The sequence below is a fragment of the Harpia harpyja genome, chromosome 15, assembly GCF_026419915.1.
Source record: "Harpia harpyja isolate bHarHar1 chromosome 15, bHarHar1 primary haplotype, whole genome shotgun sequence".
NCBI classification, from domain to species: domain Eukaryota; kingdom Metazoa; phylum Chordata; class Aves; order Accipitriformes; family Accipitridae; genus Harpia; species Harpia harpyja.
Genome location: NC_068954.1, coordinates 27938370 through 27954157, shown reverse-complemented (window position 1 = coordinate 27954157; position 15788 = coordinate 27938370). Strand labels below are relative to the sequence as shown.

Sequence of the window (15788 nt, the reverse complement as noted above, 5' to 3'; positions counted from 1 at the left end):
TAAGCCCTCAGCAAGTAACCTGCAAGTTAGCCACCTCGGCTTCCTCCAGCCTGTGGGAGATGGACGTTTGCCGAGGGTATTTCCTTCTCTTGTGAAACAGCCCGGCGAGGTAGCATCACCTTCCAGAGGTGCCTGATTTTGTGTCTCCACTGACTAGCACAGGTGCCTTGACAAGTTTTGTAGAAACATATAGACTAGTGATTTGGTAGCTAATGTTAGCTGAAATACATTTCACACAGTGGTTTGGGGTGCTGTGGGGTGTAGCAGTGGAGTGGGTGGAGAAGCAGGTGCCAGTAGTGACGGGGCACACACAGCAACCACAGCGATGCCAGTTCCCTGAGCAAAGTGGAGCTCATGACCCCGTCTGCTACCTCAGCCTGCTCACTTTGCCTTCTTGTGTAGTGCATACAGTGCTTGCTGTCTTGATTTCTGTCCAAGCAGCACAAGTGGTGGGATTGTGGCTGGCTGGCGGTAATTGCAAAGGGAGGCTCTGTTCAAGACCATGTTCAGGCCCTTTGACGTGATGCACGCAGGGACAGAATTGGTTGTGTCCAGACCCAGGTGAATGCAAGGCCCGAGCACCTTGCTAGAGTTCTCTTTGCACTGACACTGAACTTATCTTGGGCTTGCTAATGAAGTCCTAGACTCCCCTTTGATACTTAAGCCTTTATTTATCCAAAATAAGTGCTTTTCTTTGAAGAGACTGCAGACAATTTCTCAGAAAAGTTAAAAGATTAAATTCTCACAAGTTCTCTTCCAGAACAAGTGCTTTAGTGGGGATGACACAGAAATGATAGCAGGGAGAATATTAATAAGTAATTAGTTTTTTCCAAGTGTCTGATACTGCGTTTTTCTCTGTCACTGAATTTCATGAAGGTTTGTGGCCTTCTGGTAAGTTTTTTAAATTGTTCTCTCTCATGTTGGTGAGCAGCTTCTTGAAATGACCATTGGACACATATCTTTATAAAGCTGCTTTAAACTGTGCCAACTACAATAAGTGGTTTTAAATGATTGGTTAATTTTAAAACAACATTTTAAAATAAATTCTCTTTGTCTCACACAATAGTTTTCTAATACAAACAGCTTATTTATCCAAATGACAGCACAATGACTTATCCATATATAAATGATAAGTGATACAATTCCATAGTATATAATATTGCTCTAAGAATAGCCGGTATTTAAAGAAGAAGAATCAAGTTTTTATACTATTGAGTTTAGTCCCAGATAGAAATACTATGTTGTTTGTTTGTTTTTCTTCATATATGTATGTGCATAGTTAAGTCTTGAACACAGGTTATTTATTTTTCAGATTTCCCTGGATGAAATGTCAACCAAGAAGGAACAAATAGCTGAAGCTCTGCAGACTACTCAGTCATTTTTAGCTAAGCACAGTGACAAGTATGCCATTTTTTAATTTTTAAATAATGTAAATTAATTGAATCAGTACATACTGTTTGCTTAAAAAGAAATCATATCCTCATCGTACAGTTCCAATTACATTTCACATACAAATATGTCAGTTTTTTTCTTTAAATTTATAAGTCTGTGTTCCCATTTGGGGAAGCTTTATGCAGTTTTGTTTATTTCAAGAATTTGGCTAGGTTTATATGCCTCTGGTCAGCTTAAAAAACATCAGACAGTAATTTTCATTTGAAGTAAATTAACAAATTAGGAGTAAATTAGTACTTGAACTATATGTCACAAGTTTGTTTCATCTGTGTCTGAAATCAGGCTGTTTAAGATATTAAATTACTGAGATATCTCATGACTCCTTGCTAGCTATGCCACCTGTCTTGACTGATAATCAGTAGACAAAGGCATATGCAAATGTTAAATGCTTTAGTGATAATTCAACATAAATTCTAGATGACTGTAGCTTCTTTTCCTGAATGACGACAAGCAGATTGTACCTTTCTTGAACATCCTTGTAATGAGGCTATATTTTTTTCAGACTACTTTTACCAATTCCCCCCCACTTTTTTTAGTAAAGGTAAGCAGATCACTACCTGCAGGTTACAGATTACTCAAAGATATCTCCTTCTTCCGTTTTTCTTTTTTTTTTTTCTTAATAGAATGACAGATGAAGAGAGAAATGAAATGGAAAAGCAAGTCAGATCCCTTCAGGAGAGCTACAGTTTGTTATGCAATGAAGCTCTGAAGCAGCTGCAGGAAGCACAGTATCTGGGTGATGAAAAGATGGAAGAAAAGGTAACAAGATTGAAATGTACATTTCAGTCTCTTGAGATTTACTGCATGGTTTTGGAACCACACGTGATCAGTAAAGGAAGACTCTGCAATTAATAGTGTGTAAAGGATTTCAAGATATAATTGACTGAAGGTTTTCTGTATTTATTATGGAACTCTGTGTGTGACCTTACCTGCACATATGAATATTCTGCTCATCAGGTTTTTTTGTGAAGAGTCTTAATAATGTGTGCCTTGCATGAAGAAAGATAAACAAATCATTCATCCCTTAACTCTTCTCTTAAAAGCCATTCTTTGACTGCTAGATAAGCCTGTGTTTCTGCTGCAAAAATGACACCATAAAATAACATGTTAATCTCTCCCATATATCACTCAGAAATGTCCTAGAACAGATCTACTTGCAGTTTTTAAAATTTATCTGGATGTGAAAATGGGAGCACATAACGTGATTAGCTCTGAGACACTACAAATACATTTGTTAATGGATCTTAATCTTAAATATGGAATTCTCAAAAATTTTGTTGCAAATGAGTGTTCTCATATACACATAGAGGCAGTGTCTGTGCAATTAGTTGAAATAATGTTGCCAAACTGACTTCATGCTTTCCATGCAAACTAAATGCAATATTTGGTGCTAGAGTATCTGATTCCATGTTGTTGAGTGTATATACAGAAGCGCTGTATGCTGTAAACATGAATAGCATGGTTGTTTTGAATCACATACTGTTTCCGAATATTCTAACCTTTCACAGACATTTACAGCATGAAAATTTGCCTTTCAGGTATATGTTCTATTTACTCACTCTGCAATCATTTCTTCTTCTGTCTTTCACTAACCCTATTTATGTATGCAAAGCATAGGTTTTCAGTTCACAGATGCATGTTGATTTTAAATCTTTTATCACATCGTGTGCTGTTGAATGATTGACATAGATCACTTGCGCATTTGAGCTGCTAACATTCACAGCATTCTTCCAGGCCTGGTAAGTACATGTTTTTATGCTTATTATGCATTCAAAATCAAAAGAAAATTTAAAATATACAGTCCGAAAATAGTGATAGCTTTTCTTTTATATTCCTTTTTAGGTGAATAAAGTCATTGCTGGTGTCATTGACCAAACGACTGGAGAAGTCCTTTCAGTCTTTCAGTCTATTTTAAAAGGTTTTATTGACTATGACACTGGAATTAGATTGCTTGAGAATCAGCTGATCTTTTCTGGAATCATTTCTCCAGAATTAGGAGTATGTTATGATTTGGAAGAAGCTAAAGCTCATGCCTTAATTGATGAGCAGACTCTGTTACAGTTGCAGGAATTAAGTAATGCAAAGAAGCTTATTTCAGAATCATCATTATCAAATCTTCAAGTTATATCAGCTTTAGAACAAGGTCTAATTTCAGAACCTTTGGCTATTAAAATTCTCGAGAATCAGCTTTCAAGTGGGCACTTGATTTTGCCATCTACTGGAGAAAACCTGACTTTGCAGAATGCTTTCCAGAGAAACCTGATTTCTCCAACATTATATACAAAGCTTCTAGAAAGACAAGACACATGTAAAGATCTCATAGACCCCAACTGTGCTGAGAAGATTTCCCTTGAACAGATGGTTCATAGAAGCGTAATACATGAAGAAACAGGCTTAAGACTCCTACCTGTGAAACCACAAGAAAAAGGTAGAATCACGTTCAAATGTGGAAGGAAGGTAACTATTTTGAGGGCAGCCCACGAAGGACTCATCGATCGGGAAACAATGTTCAGGCTGCTGGGTGCTCAGTTAATGTCTGGAGGTATAATTGACCCTGACTCAGGGAGGCGAATGACTGTGGAAGAGGCCATGAGACAAGGGATGATAGATCAGGACACTGCTTGTGGGATCCTCACACATCAGGTTCAGACTGGTGGAATTCTTTGTCCAAATTCAGGAAAACGCTTGACTGTTGATGAAGCTGTTCAATGCAACTTGATATCATCTACCAGTGCACTGCTGGTGTTAGAAGCACAGAGAGGCTTTGTTGGACTAATTTGGCCTCACACTGGTGAAATATTCCCCATATCAACTTCTTTGCACCAAGAGATGATAACAACTGAGTTGGCATTCAAAATACTAAATGATAGACAGAAGATAGCTGCGCTTTACATTCCAGAAACTTGTGAAATAGTCAGTCTAGATAAGGCTGCACAATCAGGAATGATAGACATCAATACTGTATCTGTTTTGACCAATGTGACCTTACCAGATAAAATGCCCAATGTAGGAGAATTAGAGTCCCCTTGTAAAAATGCTGCAAAATGGTTATCGATGTATGAACTCCTGCCATCTGTATTTCATGACTGCGAGGAGGAACATGAAGATTCTGGCACAGAAGGCCCTGTATGTCATAATTTAGATCAAGCTAAGAAATTATTCATATCTTATCTGATGGTGAACAGTTATATGGATGCAAACACTGGAGGAAGACTTCTATTATATGATGGACAACTGCAAGAAGCCATCAATATGTTGCTGGAAGGTGATGGTGCTGCGTACAATGCCGATGTGTCAGAAATGGAGTTTAGTGAGAAATACATAAGCTTGAAAGGAATTAACCTAAAGTCAGCTGGCAGTGTCCACTTTAATAAAGTCACAGGCAGTGGTCAGGGTGATCTTTCAGGTGCTGAGAATACTTCTAATAACAGGAAATTAAATCAGTTTGAAGATTTGGGGAATTACATATCTTTACAGGGAGCAGATCTCCATATGTGTAGACCAGATGTTTGCAATGCTATTGGTACTGAGCAGTCAGAATATACACGTGAGATGTTGCTAACTAACCCTACAGAACTTAGAAATGTAGTGAGTAGCACTCAAAATTCCACGAACAGAAATGCACTCAGAGGTCTTCTGGAGGTTTCTGAGTGGACAGAACAGTGTAAGCATAACAGTCAGAAGGCGAATTCAGGAAATGTTGAAGGATGTCTTCCAAATGACTCAAATCTGAATCTTATTTCAGAAGAAGAGATAGAAGAGATTTATATGGCAGACAGTTTGGGTACTGAAAACAGGAATGATAAAACCTTACAGAATTCCTTGAGTGTGAATGATTTGTCAGATAATGAAACCTGGAGAGAGCTGGAAGGGTGCACAAAATACAAGCCTCGCATATTGCAAGCTGACAATAGCAGAATGATACTGGATAACAGCAAGAAAGATGATTTTCAGAGAAGTCTTGGTTCATCCATCAGTGCAGATACTGAATATAGACTTCCAGAAGAATTGGTTAGTCAATGTGGTAACACACTACAGTTTGAAGGTAATGAATATAGTGAGCAACCTCTATGGGACTACACTGATGTACATAACAGGCCATCCCTAGAGGAATATCTTTATGTACATGGCAGGTTATTCTTGGAAGATTGTATTGATTTGCAGAGTAAGCTGTGTCTAGAAGACAATGGAGATATGCACTGCAGGCCTTCATTGGATGGCGATACTGTTATACATGATGGACCACCTGTGAGGGACAGTAACAGCACAGCACAAAGGCTAACAGTAGAAGAAAGCAATCTTACGTTCAACAAGTTACTGCTGTGTGACAGTAGTTCTGACTCATCAGTAGAAGGGAGTGATGGCATCCCACAGTTTGAAAGTAACTGCTTGCAGCATGGATGTGGTGAGGTAGCCTCTGAAGATGACAGCTCTCAGTTTGATGATGATGACGATGATGCCTATGAAACACCTCAGGTTGATGATGATGGCAGTGATGTCTATGATACTCCACAAATCGATGATGATGATGATTCCTATGACACTCCTCAAGGTGATGATTGTTTTGATACCTTGCAGCTGGGGGATGATGATACACCAGTGCCAGAATTGTCTGGAACATCAGTTGCATTAGGTTTTCTAGAGGAAAGAGGTGGTCTAATAACCCTGAGAGAAGAGACCAGCTCTTTTCAAGAACTTGCAACTAATGCTGGAGAGAGTGTCCATGTAAATCTGACAGGGCTACCTGGGAGCATAAATACAGCTTCTGCAAGTGCTGAAACTATGGAAAGAAACCCTGAGGAGGAAGAGGAAAAAACGGGGAGCTTTGGAGAGAAGGAGCAAAAATTACCAGTTACTCTGGAGAGTGAAGGAAGAAAGGAGGGAGGCCTTAGTTCTTCATGGAAGATGTACAAAGCAGAAGTACAAGACAGAAAGGAGAAAGATGAAGTGAAAGTGGAAAGTGACTCCTGTGAGGATGAATCTGAGGGTACACAGGAGGAGGAAGATTATGAGGAGGATTATGATAATTACGATGACTCTGATACTGATTCTGACAGTGATGAAGAAATGGATATTTTTTATTCACATCATCAATGTATAAACAAAGGTGACCAGCTGTTAATTTCCTTACAGGACATAGAAAATAGCAATGAAAATAATCAGAATATTGATGACTGTTGCTATTCTTTAGGCCACAAGACAGGATATACTTTGCAATTCCAGTCTAACCATGAAAATGGAGAACTATCCTCAGGAAAATGTGAATCTGCGTCAGATGTTTCTGAGGAAAGATGTGTTGGTCTTACATTTACAAGTGAAGAAGACAGACAGCGGGAAACAGAAGATGTATATGGGACTTGTGTCAAAAGTAAACACAGGTCACAAGATACTACTGAGCCTATTCAGTCTGAAAATACCTTTGACACTAAATGGACATCCTGTAAGAGTGAAGAAAATAATAAAACACAGCTTAAGGTTCCAAGTTCTCAGCTTCTTGATGATACTGTGACATCTGATGTTAGTGTAACAGCCTTCCTAATTACAAAGCAAGCTACTGATGATGATGAAAGTACTCAGACAAATTTGCTTCTCTCAGAATGCTTTATTGATAGCATGAATAAAAATAATAGTACCACGCCAATGTTACATTCAAATCATGGGCAAAGACAGAGAGAAGCAGGATTTGCAGAGGAAAAAGTATTAAATAATATGGCTGGTATGGAACAATTAAAGGAAAGTTCATCCCAAATGGACAATAAATTCCTTACGGATATGCCTTATGTGGGTGATGGTGATAGTTCACTTAGTGACCAAGTACATCCAGTCACCAGTTGGAAGCATGGTCAAATAGGAAGCAGTTTTGAAATTCTTATAGAAAACAAAAATAGAGTAAATGTTATGGAGGAATGTGATATCATGGGGCTAAGTAAAAGTCCCATTCAGATGGAAAGCCTTGGGGAAATATTTGATGCATCAGTAATTAAAGCTGATAGAGAAACTCTTATTTCAAGTAAAGAAAAAGTAAATGTAGATCAAGCTTTGCTTGACAGTGGAGGTGGTGCGAAGTCAGATGAATTTAAGAGAGATTTTAACATTTCCACTTCTTTAAAACAATATACAACAGACATAAAAGAAGATGGCCGTTCAGAATTGAATAAAACTGAATCCTGTTACTCTGAGAACAGGGAAAAAGGGAAAAAGGGTATACAGAATGAAAAGGATTCTCTGCTAAATACAGAAGAAATGCATTCAAGTGAATTTAACACTTATTCTTTTCTCCCAACTGATACAGTGAAACCAAAGGAAATTAGCATAACTAAAGAAACAGGGAGAGTTACCTGTCAAAATACTGAAAATGTTCTTAAAAACTTTTCAGAAAACAAGAGCAGCAATGGTAGTGAATTTTCCCCAATAAAAGCAGATGCTTTAGGAGGTATTGAGGATGCCAAAGAATCAGGGAATGGGAGTGAAGTGCTATCTTCTGGGAGTTATACCAATACCACTGATGTTTCTTCTGCAATTCTGAGCAACATAAGGGCTGACTTGAATTCTGGTGCCCAGAAAGAACATGAGATGCTGAAAAACAAAAAGGGAGAAAATATCACGGCCAGAGAGACTTCTTCCCTTGGAAATGGTTTCAAAAAACAAATGTCCATGCAGTCATTGCAAAAGGAAATGGGACCCTGCAAAGATTTTCGAGTAAAGGAAGGTATTTCACAATCACCAGAAATGTCTGACATGCTAATGGAAGACTTAAAGAATGTATTACAAAGGAAATTGAAAATGGAACATGTTTACTGCAAGCAGGAGGGTGAACCCCTAAGTTACTCTGATACCAAAATTTTAATGCAAAATTTACTTACAATGGTTAGAAGCACCCAGCTTGGGAGTGACAAGTCTAGTGGGTCAAATCTCAAGCAAATAAGAAGTGCTGTTAGAGCTGCATTAATGGTTACCACACCACGTACAGAGCCGAAGGACAGCGATGCTCTTTCATTGCTTTGGCCTGATTGCAGAAGTCCCGATCTTCTTCGTGATATTCTGCAGCAGGAATCCTACAAGCAAAAGATGGCTGATCCAGATGAAAGGAAGAGTGAAACAGAAGTGAAAGGTCCTGTTCCAAAACTTAGTACTTCTGAACTTCTGGAGATTTTTCAAATCTCACCTGGAGATGAAAGTACAAGCAAGTTAGAGGAGCTGATAAGTGGTTTGCTTACAAGCTCACAGGTTGCTGGTATCATCACAGAACATGAGGGTAAAGGCAAAGTAGATGGGCTTTGTACTCTTTTCTCAACAGAACAATCGGGGGTTGGATCAGAAATTGCTAAAGAGAAAACATTGGCAAATGATGCAGCCGTTGCTTGGAAAAGTGAGCAGGAGCATGGGAAGACAGACAGCCTGTCCAAAGACTTTACTGAGCCCGTTTTCAAAACAAAAGAAGCAGTCCTGGAAGACACCCCCACTAGCACGGTAAGTAGCAACAGCTGGTATGTGCTACATGTCCTGTGTTAAAGGAATTGAATGAATGCTTCTGAGTGTTAGAGACAATAATTTAACTGGAAAAATGGTTGAAAAATTAAATGATAAATTTAAAATAAATTAAAACAATGACTTTTATTGCTTATTTTCAAGTCTGTGAGTTTGGAAAACCTTTTCTTACTGTTAAAACTAATTTTCAGGTTAATGGAGTACAGCAATGTTTAAAGTTAACAGAGAAAATGCAAGGACATTTGGCAGTGCTTCAAGATATGAAAAGCCACCTAGATAACCAACAGCCTATTAGTAACAACCTGGAAATACTAAAAGATGAACTGGAACAGCTAGAGGTAAGTAAAGTGTTCTTTATGCTTGTACTTCAGTGATGGGTGCTAGGAAAAGCTCTTAAATTAAAAAAAGAGAGATTTCAAATATAATTAAAGTAATTCAGATTTAAATCTTTCTTGCTCAGTAACTTAATGCATTTTATGTATATTCTCTTTGTAGTCATTTGAATCAGGACTGGCTACCTTTACAATTATCCTAAAAAAGGACATGAAGTTGACAGAAGAGTTTTTCAAGTTTTGTAACAGGGATATTCCTGAAGAGAAACTTAAAGACCTAAAGATAAGCTGTGACTATTTGCAGGAAGCATTTTTGGTGGTCTGTGATGCGTCTTCAAAACGAGCAAAACAAATAGTCTGTGCTGTTGACTCAGAAATGGTATGTTTTTATCAGTGTACGTTTTTACCTTGGTTTTCTTCAAGGTAATTTGGCTAAAAAGAAGGAATTTGGTTTTGCTTTGTTCTGTTTTGTCTTAATATAAAAGTACATATATGATTCTATTTAATATGATAGAAAATGTGACTAGACTCCAGGGGCATAACTAAATATACAACTTTCCTTTCTAGTCTAAGCTTGCAGTGTTACACCAGCAACTCTTAAGCAAACTGCAGAGATTTTCAGACTGGATCACAGAAAACAGTAAAATTGTGAATGACTTCACAGTGAATACTAATGATATAGAAGAGATGAAGAAAAGTTTACAGCTATTTAAAGTAAGTATCCTTTATGGCAGGTGTCAGCGCTTCTGACAAATGTTGCTACTTATTATGAATTATTAGCTAGGTTTTGTATACCTGCTCATTAACCTCTATCGCTTAGACAGACAGCTAGAACTAATTACTTAAGAAGATAACTACTTGATAATCCAGTAAAACAATCTTGTTGATTTGCTTTTTCTCTTGAAAAAAATTTTGATAGAGTGTGGCTCACTGAGAAAGCTATTGGTTCTGCTTACATTTGTTGCAATAAATCTGAACCTTTTTGGAAATCTAATTTATGATACAGATGTTTCAGTGATTAAAATTGGATCTTTATGCATAAGGTCCAGAATCTTTACTGAAGTTTAATTACTTTCAAAATCAATTATATGTGAGAACAGAAGATGGGGAAAGACAAAAAGCCTCTTCATTGTACACTCCATGAAATGAGTCATGAAAAACAAATCAGATCAAATTTTTAGGAAAGTTCATACCCTTCTGTACTTTAATAGGTTTCCAGTATGCATGGTAATGTCATAGGGGCTGCACAGTGCATAACTATGGGCAGAATTTGCCACACTGCTGGAAATGGGGCTTCTCGCTGTGGAGTTAATAATAGAAATGCTTTCAAGTAAATATTTTAACATTTCTGAGTCTTCAGGCCTAGAAGCTAGAAACATTAAACCTAATCTGCCATAAATCTTCCAGAGTTGAACGTCAGCCAGTTTTCAGACATCCATGAGAGAGCAAGGAAATAGAGATGTTCAAGGTCATCTCATTTATTACTTGGACATGGACTGTCCCAGAGGCAAACCATGCACAAATTCAAATGTCATGTCTGAATGTGTCAGAATGATTCTGACACAGAGATTTGATTTGCTGTGGCTAAACTGTCTCCCAAAAGCATTTTGGAACAGGGGCTAAGAAAAGAGGGTAGTGATACATGTGTTTTATTTGTACGAAATTTGTCTTCATTGCTAGTCATTTCCTTCTCTTCATTTACAGAACAGTGCTGCAGAGCTCAGCTGTAAAAAAATGCAACTGGAGTCCACTGCGTTTGATGTTCAGTTCTTCATTTCTGAACATGCTCAAGATCTTTCTCCTAATCAGAGCAAACAGCTGCTGAGGCTCTTAAATACCACCCAGAAATCTTTTCAGGAAGTACAGGAAGCACTAATATCTCAAGTGGAAAGTTCAGAGACTCAGTTACAGGCAGCACAAGAGCTGGGTGATCAGAAGGTTTGCCTGTCTGTGTAAATGTGTGCTGAGTGTTTCTGTCTATGGATGAGGAGTTTTAATACCAGCATGCAGTATTAAGTGTATTCCTATCTTCTCAGTTTTTACTACAGATACATTCATAGTTCTACAAAGATGGTATTGATCAAGTTTGGTGAATTGCCATTTTTGTCTTTCCTTGGTACAGTCACAGAAACAGCATATTAGATTATGAACAGATGCAGTTTTGTGCATTAGGATCTGTACAGCCTGAAGTGACCAGGTCTGCTCTTTCTAGCAATGAGAGAAGTTTATTTGAGGTTTCTCACAGGTGTTGTTTGTTTAGTAGCTATATCAGTAATTAAATGAAGCAGTGAACTCTTCTGGCTGCAGCTGTATTGATCAGTGAATTTACTACCGCACTATTGCTAATCACTTCTGTCTTGCTGAAGATTTTCCTTTCTTTTCATTTGCCAGGTTGTCTGCTTCTGTGATCTTTTTCTAGGTCTTTATAGTCAAAGAACCAGATTTATTTAAATCCCTGCTACCATGGTTTGTTTTGACTGAGACAGGTTAGAGGGACAAACATGAGTAAATCAGTTATGATATTTGCAATTGTAGCCATGGGCACTGGGAAAGCTATGAGTCAAGTTGGGACAGTTACCTTTTCAGCTGGCATGGCTGCAGTTGGCAAGCATAAGCAGCCTTTGTAGAGCCAAAGGAGGCTGATAAGATGCTGCAGTGTAACTGCATTTCCTCTTCTCTCACAGAAGCACTGTTAAGACTCAGAATCACCACCTCAGCCCCAAGTTTATGTGTAATGAAAGGTGTTTTAGCATTCTGAAGACTTTGTATTATTTTGCTATTCTAAGAACATATCTTTCCACCATACTTTGCAAAAGAAACATAAAATTGCGTAAAGGAAAGGTACAGGTAATTTTTCTAGGACTTAGTAACAATAATGAGCTTGCATGTTTTGTTCTTTTTTACTGCTTAAAAAGTCAACATTTTCTACTCAGGTAGCATGCATACCAACAAGAGCTAACTCAGGATCACAACTAACCTCTGTTTTGATATCCTTTTTTCAGAATTAATAGTGTTTATCACAGGTTTCAAGCAGATAAGAGACTGGATTTTCACTCCTGTCGTTTGGAGATTTCATCTTTCACATATGTGCATGGCCAGACTTCTATTGGGCAATTCCATCAAACATGGTCTCTTTTACTTACAACATATTTGAGGTTTACCCATAACTTCTGTATGTTCATCTTGCTCTTTGTACCACTGCTATCATGTTTACAGCATACTTTTAAAATGGTCGCTTTGCAATATTGATGTTCAAAGGTAATTCCTGTTAGAGTGTCTGTTAGTTCCTGAAGTGAGGATGGGTTTGTTTTATTGTTCAATTGTACTTGGCTCTAATATAGGATGTGGCTGAACGGCAGCAGGAATGCAAAGAGAAACTGCAGGAAATCTGTGATTTGCTTACACAGACTGAAAATCGACTCATCGGACAGCAAGAGTCTCTTGTTATTGGAGACAGCAAGGCTGAGCTAGAACAATACCAGACCAAACAGGAGGTATGCACAATTTGAGTCAGATAAGTTAAAGAAGACGTGAGTGCAGAGGAGAGTGACTAGACTCTTTTGTTGAATAACAAGACTTGTCACGTGAAAGGAGAGTAAAATAGATTTGTTTGACCTACCAAAAGTAAAGGCTTAATGGTGTGCATTTAAACTGCTGCCCATGAATACACTGCAGTACGTGGCAGTGGGAAAAAACCTTTCAAACTAGGAGACACTAGAATAGCGAATATGTACTAGACATTTCAAGAAACACTCATGGAGCAGGCATGAAATTTGTTCTATATTAGCGTAAGATTGTTCGTGTCAAATGTGATAAAGTCATGCTTGTTTATTTTGCTAAAATAATTTAATCAGCTTTTTAACTGGTATCAGGGAGCACTTATTCCTCTTCACAGTATTTTGAAGAATTTTGCTGCAAGGCTTTTTCTTGCCTGAGGCTTTCCATTGCCTCACTCTTGTTTTGGTTTGAATTCTGTTTTTTCTAGTGTTGCTTGCAATCTCCTTGGTGTCCTTGTGTAACAGAGGCCTTTCAGTTTGTTCGCTTCCCTATTGAGACCTTGCTTTTCAGCTGTATCTTGTCATCTGTAAGCTTTTACTCTGTCCTGACTAATACTAATTGAGTTTATGATAGTTAAAGGACTGAAGGACTTGGTACTCTTCTTTTTCCTCCTTTTCCTAGTAGTAGTTTACTATACTGTAGACCTCCATATCAGGTTTAGTAATCTAGAAAGGCAGAAATTTCCTTATTCATCTTGCCTTGCTTTACTTATCTTGGAAGTAACACATCTAGTTTGTTGAAGTTCTCCTTACAGTCAGTGGAGAGATACAGACACCCCAGGGGTACCTCTTAATATTGCTTACCTGTCTTAAGAAATTGTGACCTAAATGGGGTACCCATGGGAGTGAAGAACTGATATAACATTTTCTTCTTTTTTTTCCATCAGCTGTTTGTGACTGCCTAGCAGACTAGTTGTTATTTGCTGACTGATTTCTTGTAGACACTATTGTAGAAGTGAGTCTCAGGAGGGGAATGGGGGCTTAAAAAAGGTCTTTCATAGATCAAGTCAGAGCTTTCATCCTCAGCAAGCTGTTTGAAAGGGAGCACAGAGATCTTTGTCAGAGAATCTTGTTTTGATATAGTGTCCCCAGGAAAATCATTCTAACATACTTGCTGAAGTGTTAAAATAAGGTGCAGTTTTAGCTGCCAAACTATGTTCTATAATTGCTGCAAAATCTGTAGTCTAGAATGAGAATCAAATGTTTTGTCTTGCAGCTTCAAGAGTGTTACACTGCATATAAAGGAAAAAACTTCATTGTTTCAGTAACTGGGTGAATGTACTCAACAGCATAATTATTGTTGTAATAAAAGCTCCCCTCAGATAACTGGGAGGCAGATTTTTTTATCTGACTCTATCATAGGACTAGGCAAACTGCTTTGGATAAACTAAAACTAAATATCTGTCCTCCATGAAATTTAATGGACTTAAACATGCTTTGGAGATTGAAATATTATGATCAATTACAATTAAAGAAAAATATTCTTACGTCTTTCTGGCCTGAACAAAACCAAGAAATATGAGAATGCTTCCACCTGGGAAAGATGACTACAAGTTTCTGGCTTTTATTCAGTCCCCTTATTTTCTGCAGCTTTCTGTTAGAATAGTAATGGAACAGAATTTGTCAGGAGACTGACCTTACTAACTACAGTGTAGCAGATTTACTTTATCTCTTGATATCTAAAAAATAAGATATATTTTCTTTTGTGTACATGGAAATAGAATATCTGAGCTGATAAACAACAACAAAAAAAAAGTGGCCTCAGCCTGAATAGGAATGTAAGCCAACAGACTTGCAATTTTAAAAAAAAAAGGCAGATTGAGCTACAGCAACAACGTCAGATATTGAATTGATTTTTTTTTTTTTTTAAATAATCCTATCTGCAATTCAGTAATGTATCATGCGCTCTCCCAAGTTACAAAAGACCAGTGTGGTGCTTACCCCTAGATCAGAGATAGTTCCAATAAAGTTAATTGGAAAGATCTGGTGAATAATTTACTTACTCCTATTTGCTTTCTTTTTTCTCAAAAGGAGATACAAAAAGACATGAGAATGAGCACCCAGACACTGGCAGAGATTGTGAAAAATACTGAAACCTTCTTGAAAGAGAATGGAGAAAAGTTGTCACAAGAAGACAAGACTATACTTGAACAGAAGCTGAATGAAGCTAAGACAAAGTGTTTGGTCCTTAGCCAGAAGGCAGAAGAGTCCAAAAAAGAACTGGATAGAGCTATGACAACAGCAATTAAGCAGGAAACAGAAAAGGTTTTTAGGCAACCATATCATACCTTTATTCAAACTTTTTCATGTCTTATGGGGTTAGTCTTGCAACTTACTACTTAGTGGTGGGTTGACCCTGGCTGGACACCAGGTGCCCACCAAAGCCGCTCTATCACTCCCCTCCTCAGCTGGACAGAGGAGAGAAAATATAACGAAAGGCTCGTGGGTCAAGATAAGGACAGGGTGAGATTACTCAGCAGTTACCATCACTGGCAAAACAGACTTCACTTGGGGAAATTAGTTTAATTTTTTACCAATCCAATCAGAGTAGGATAACGAGAGGTAAAACCAAATCTTAAAAACACCTTCCCCCCACCCCTCCCTCCTTCCCGGCTTAACTCCACTCCTGGTTTTCTGTACCTTGCAGGGGGACGGGGAATGGGGGTTGGGGTCAGCTCACCACACATTGTCTCTGCCGCTCCTTCCTCCTCAGGGGGAGGACTCCTCACCCTTCCCCTGCTCCACTGTAGGGTCCCTCCCACGGGAGACAGTCCTTCACAAACTTCTCCAATGTGAGTCCTTCCCACAGGCGGCAGTTCTTCACAAACTGCTTCAGCGTGGGTCCCTTCCACGGGCTGCAGTCTTTCAGGCACAGACTGCTCCAGCGTGGGTCCCCCGCGGGGTCACAAGTCCTGCCAGCAAACCTGCTCCAGCATGGGCTCCTCTCTCCACGGGGCCA

General features: G+C 38.4%; 1 protein-coding gene across 14 annotated transcripts in view; it reads left to right on the top strand.

Annotated features, from left to right (window-relative positions):
• Positions 1 to 15788, top strand: part of DST (dystonin) — a 316607-nt gene that overhangs the window by 196453 nt on the left and 104366 nt on the right. For 13 of the 14 annotated variants that reach the window (XM_052809204.1, XM_052809202.1, XM_052809208.1 and 10 more), the window contains 4 exons: positions 1313 to 1401; positions 2076 to 2211; positions 12614 to 12766; positions 14861 to 15094. In XM_052809204.1, the coding sequence (XP_052665164.1) occupies positions 1313 to 1401; positions 2076 to 2211; positions 12614 to 12766; positions 14861 to 15094 (612 nt within the window). Of the gene's footprint in view, positions 1 to 1312; positions 1402 to 2075; positions 2212 to 3294; positions 8923 to 9131; positions 9279 to 9435; positions 9652 to 9839; positions 9987 to 10976; positions 11211 to 12613; positions 12767 to 14860; positions 15095 to 15788 lie in introns of all 14 variants that reach the window. The other variant, XM_052809218.1, reaches the window with a different exon arrangement.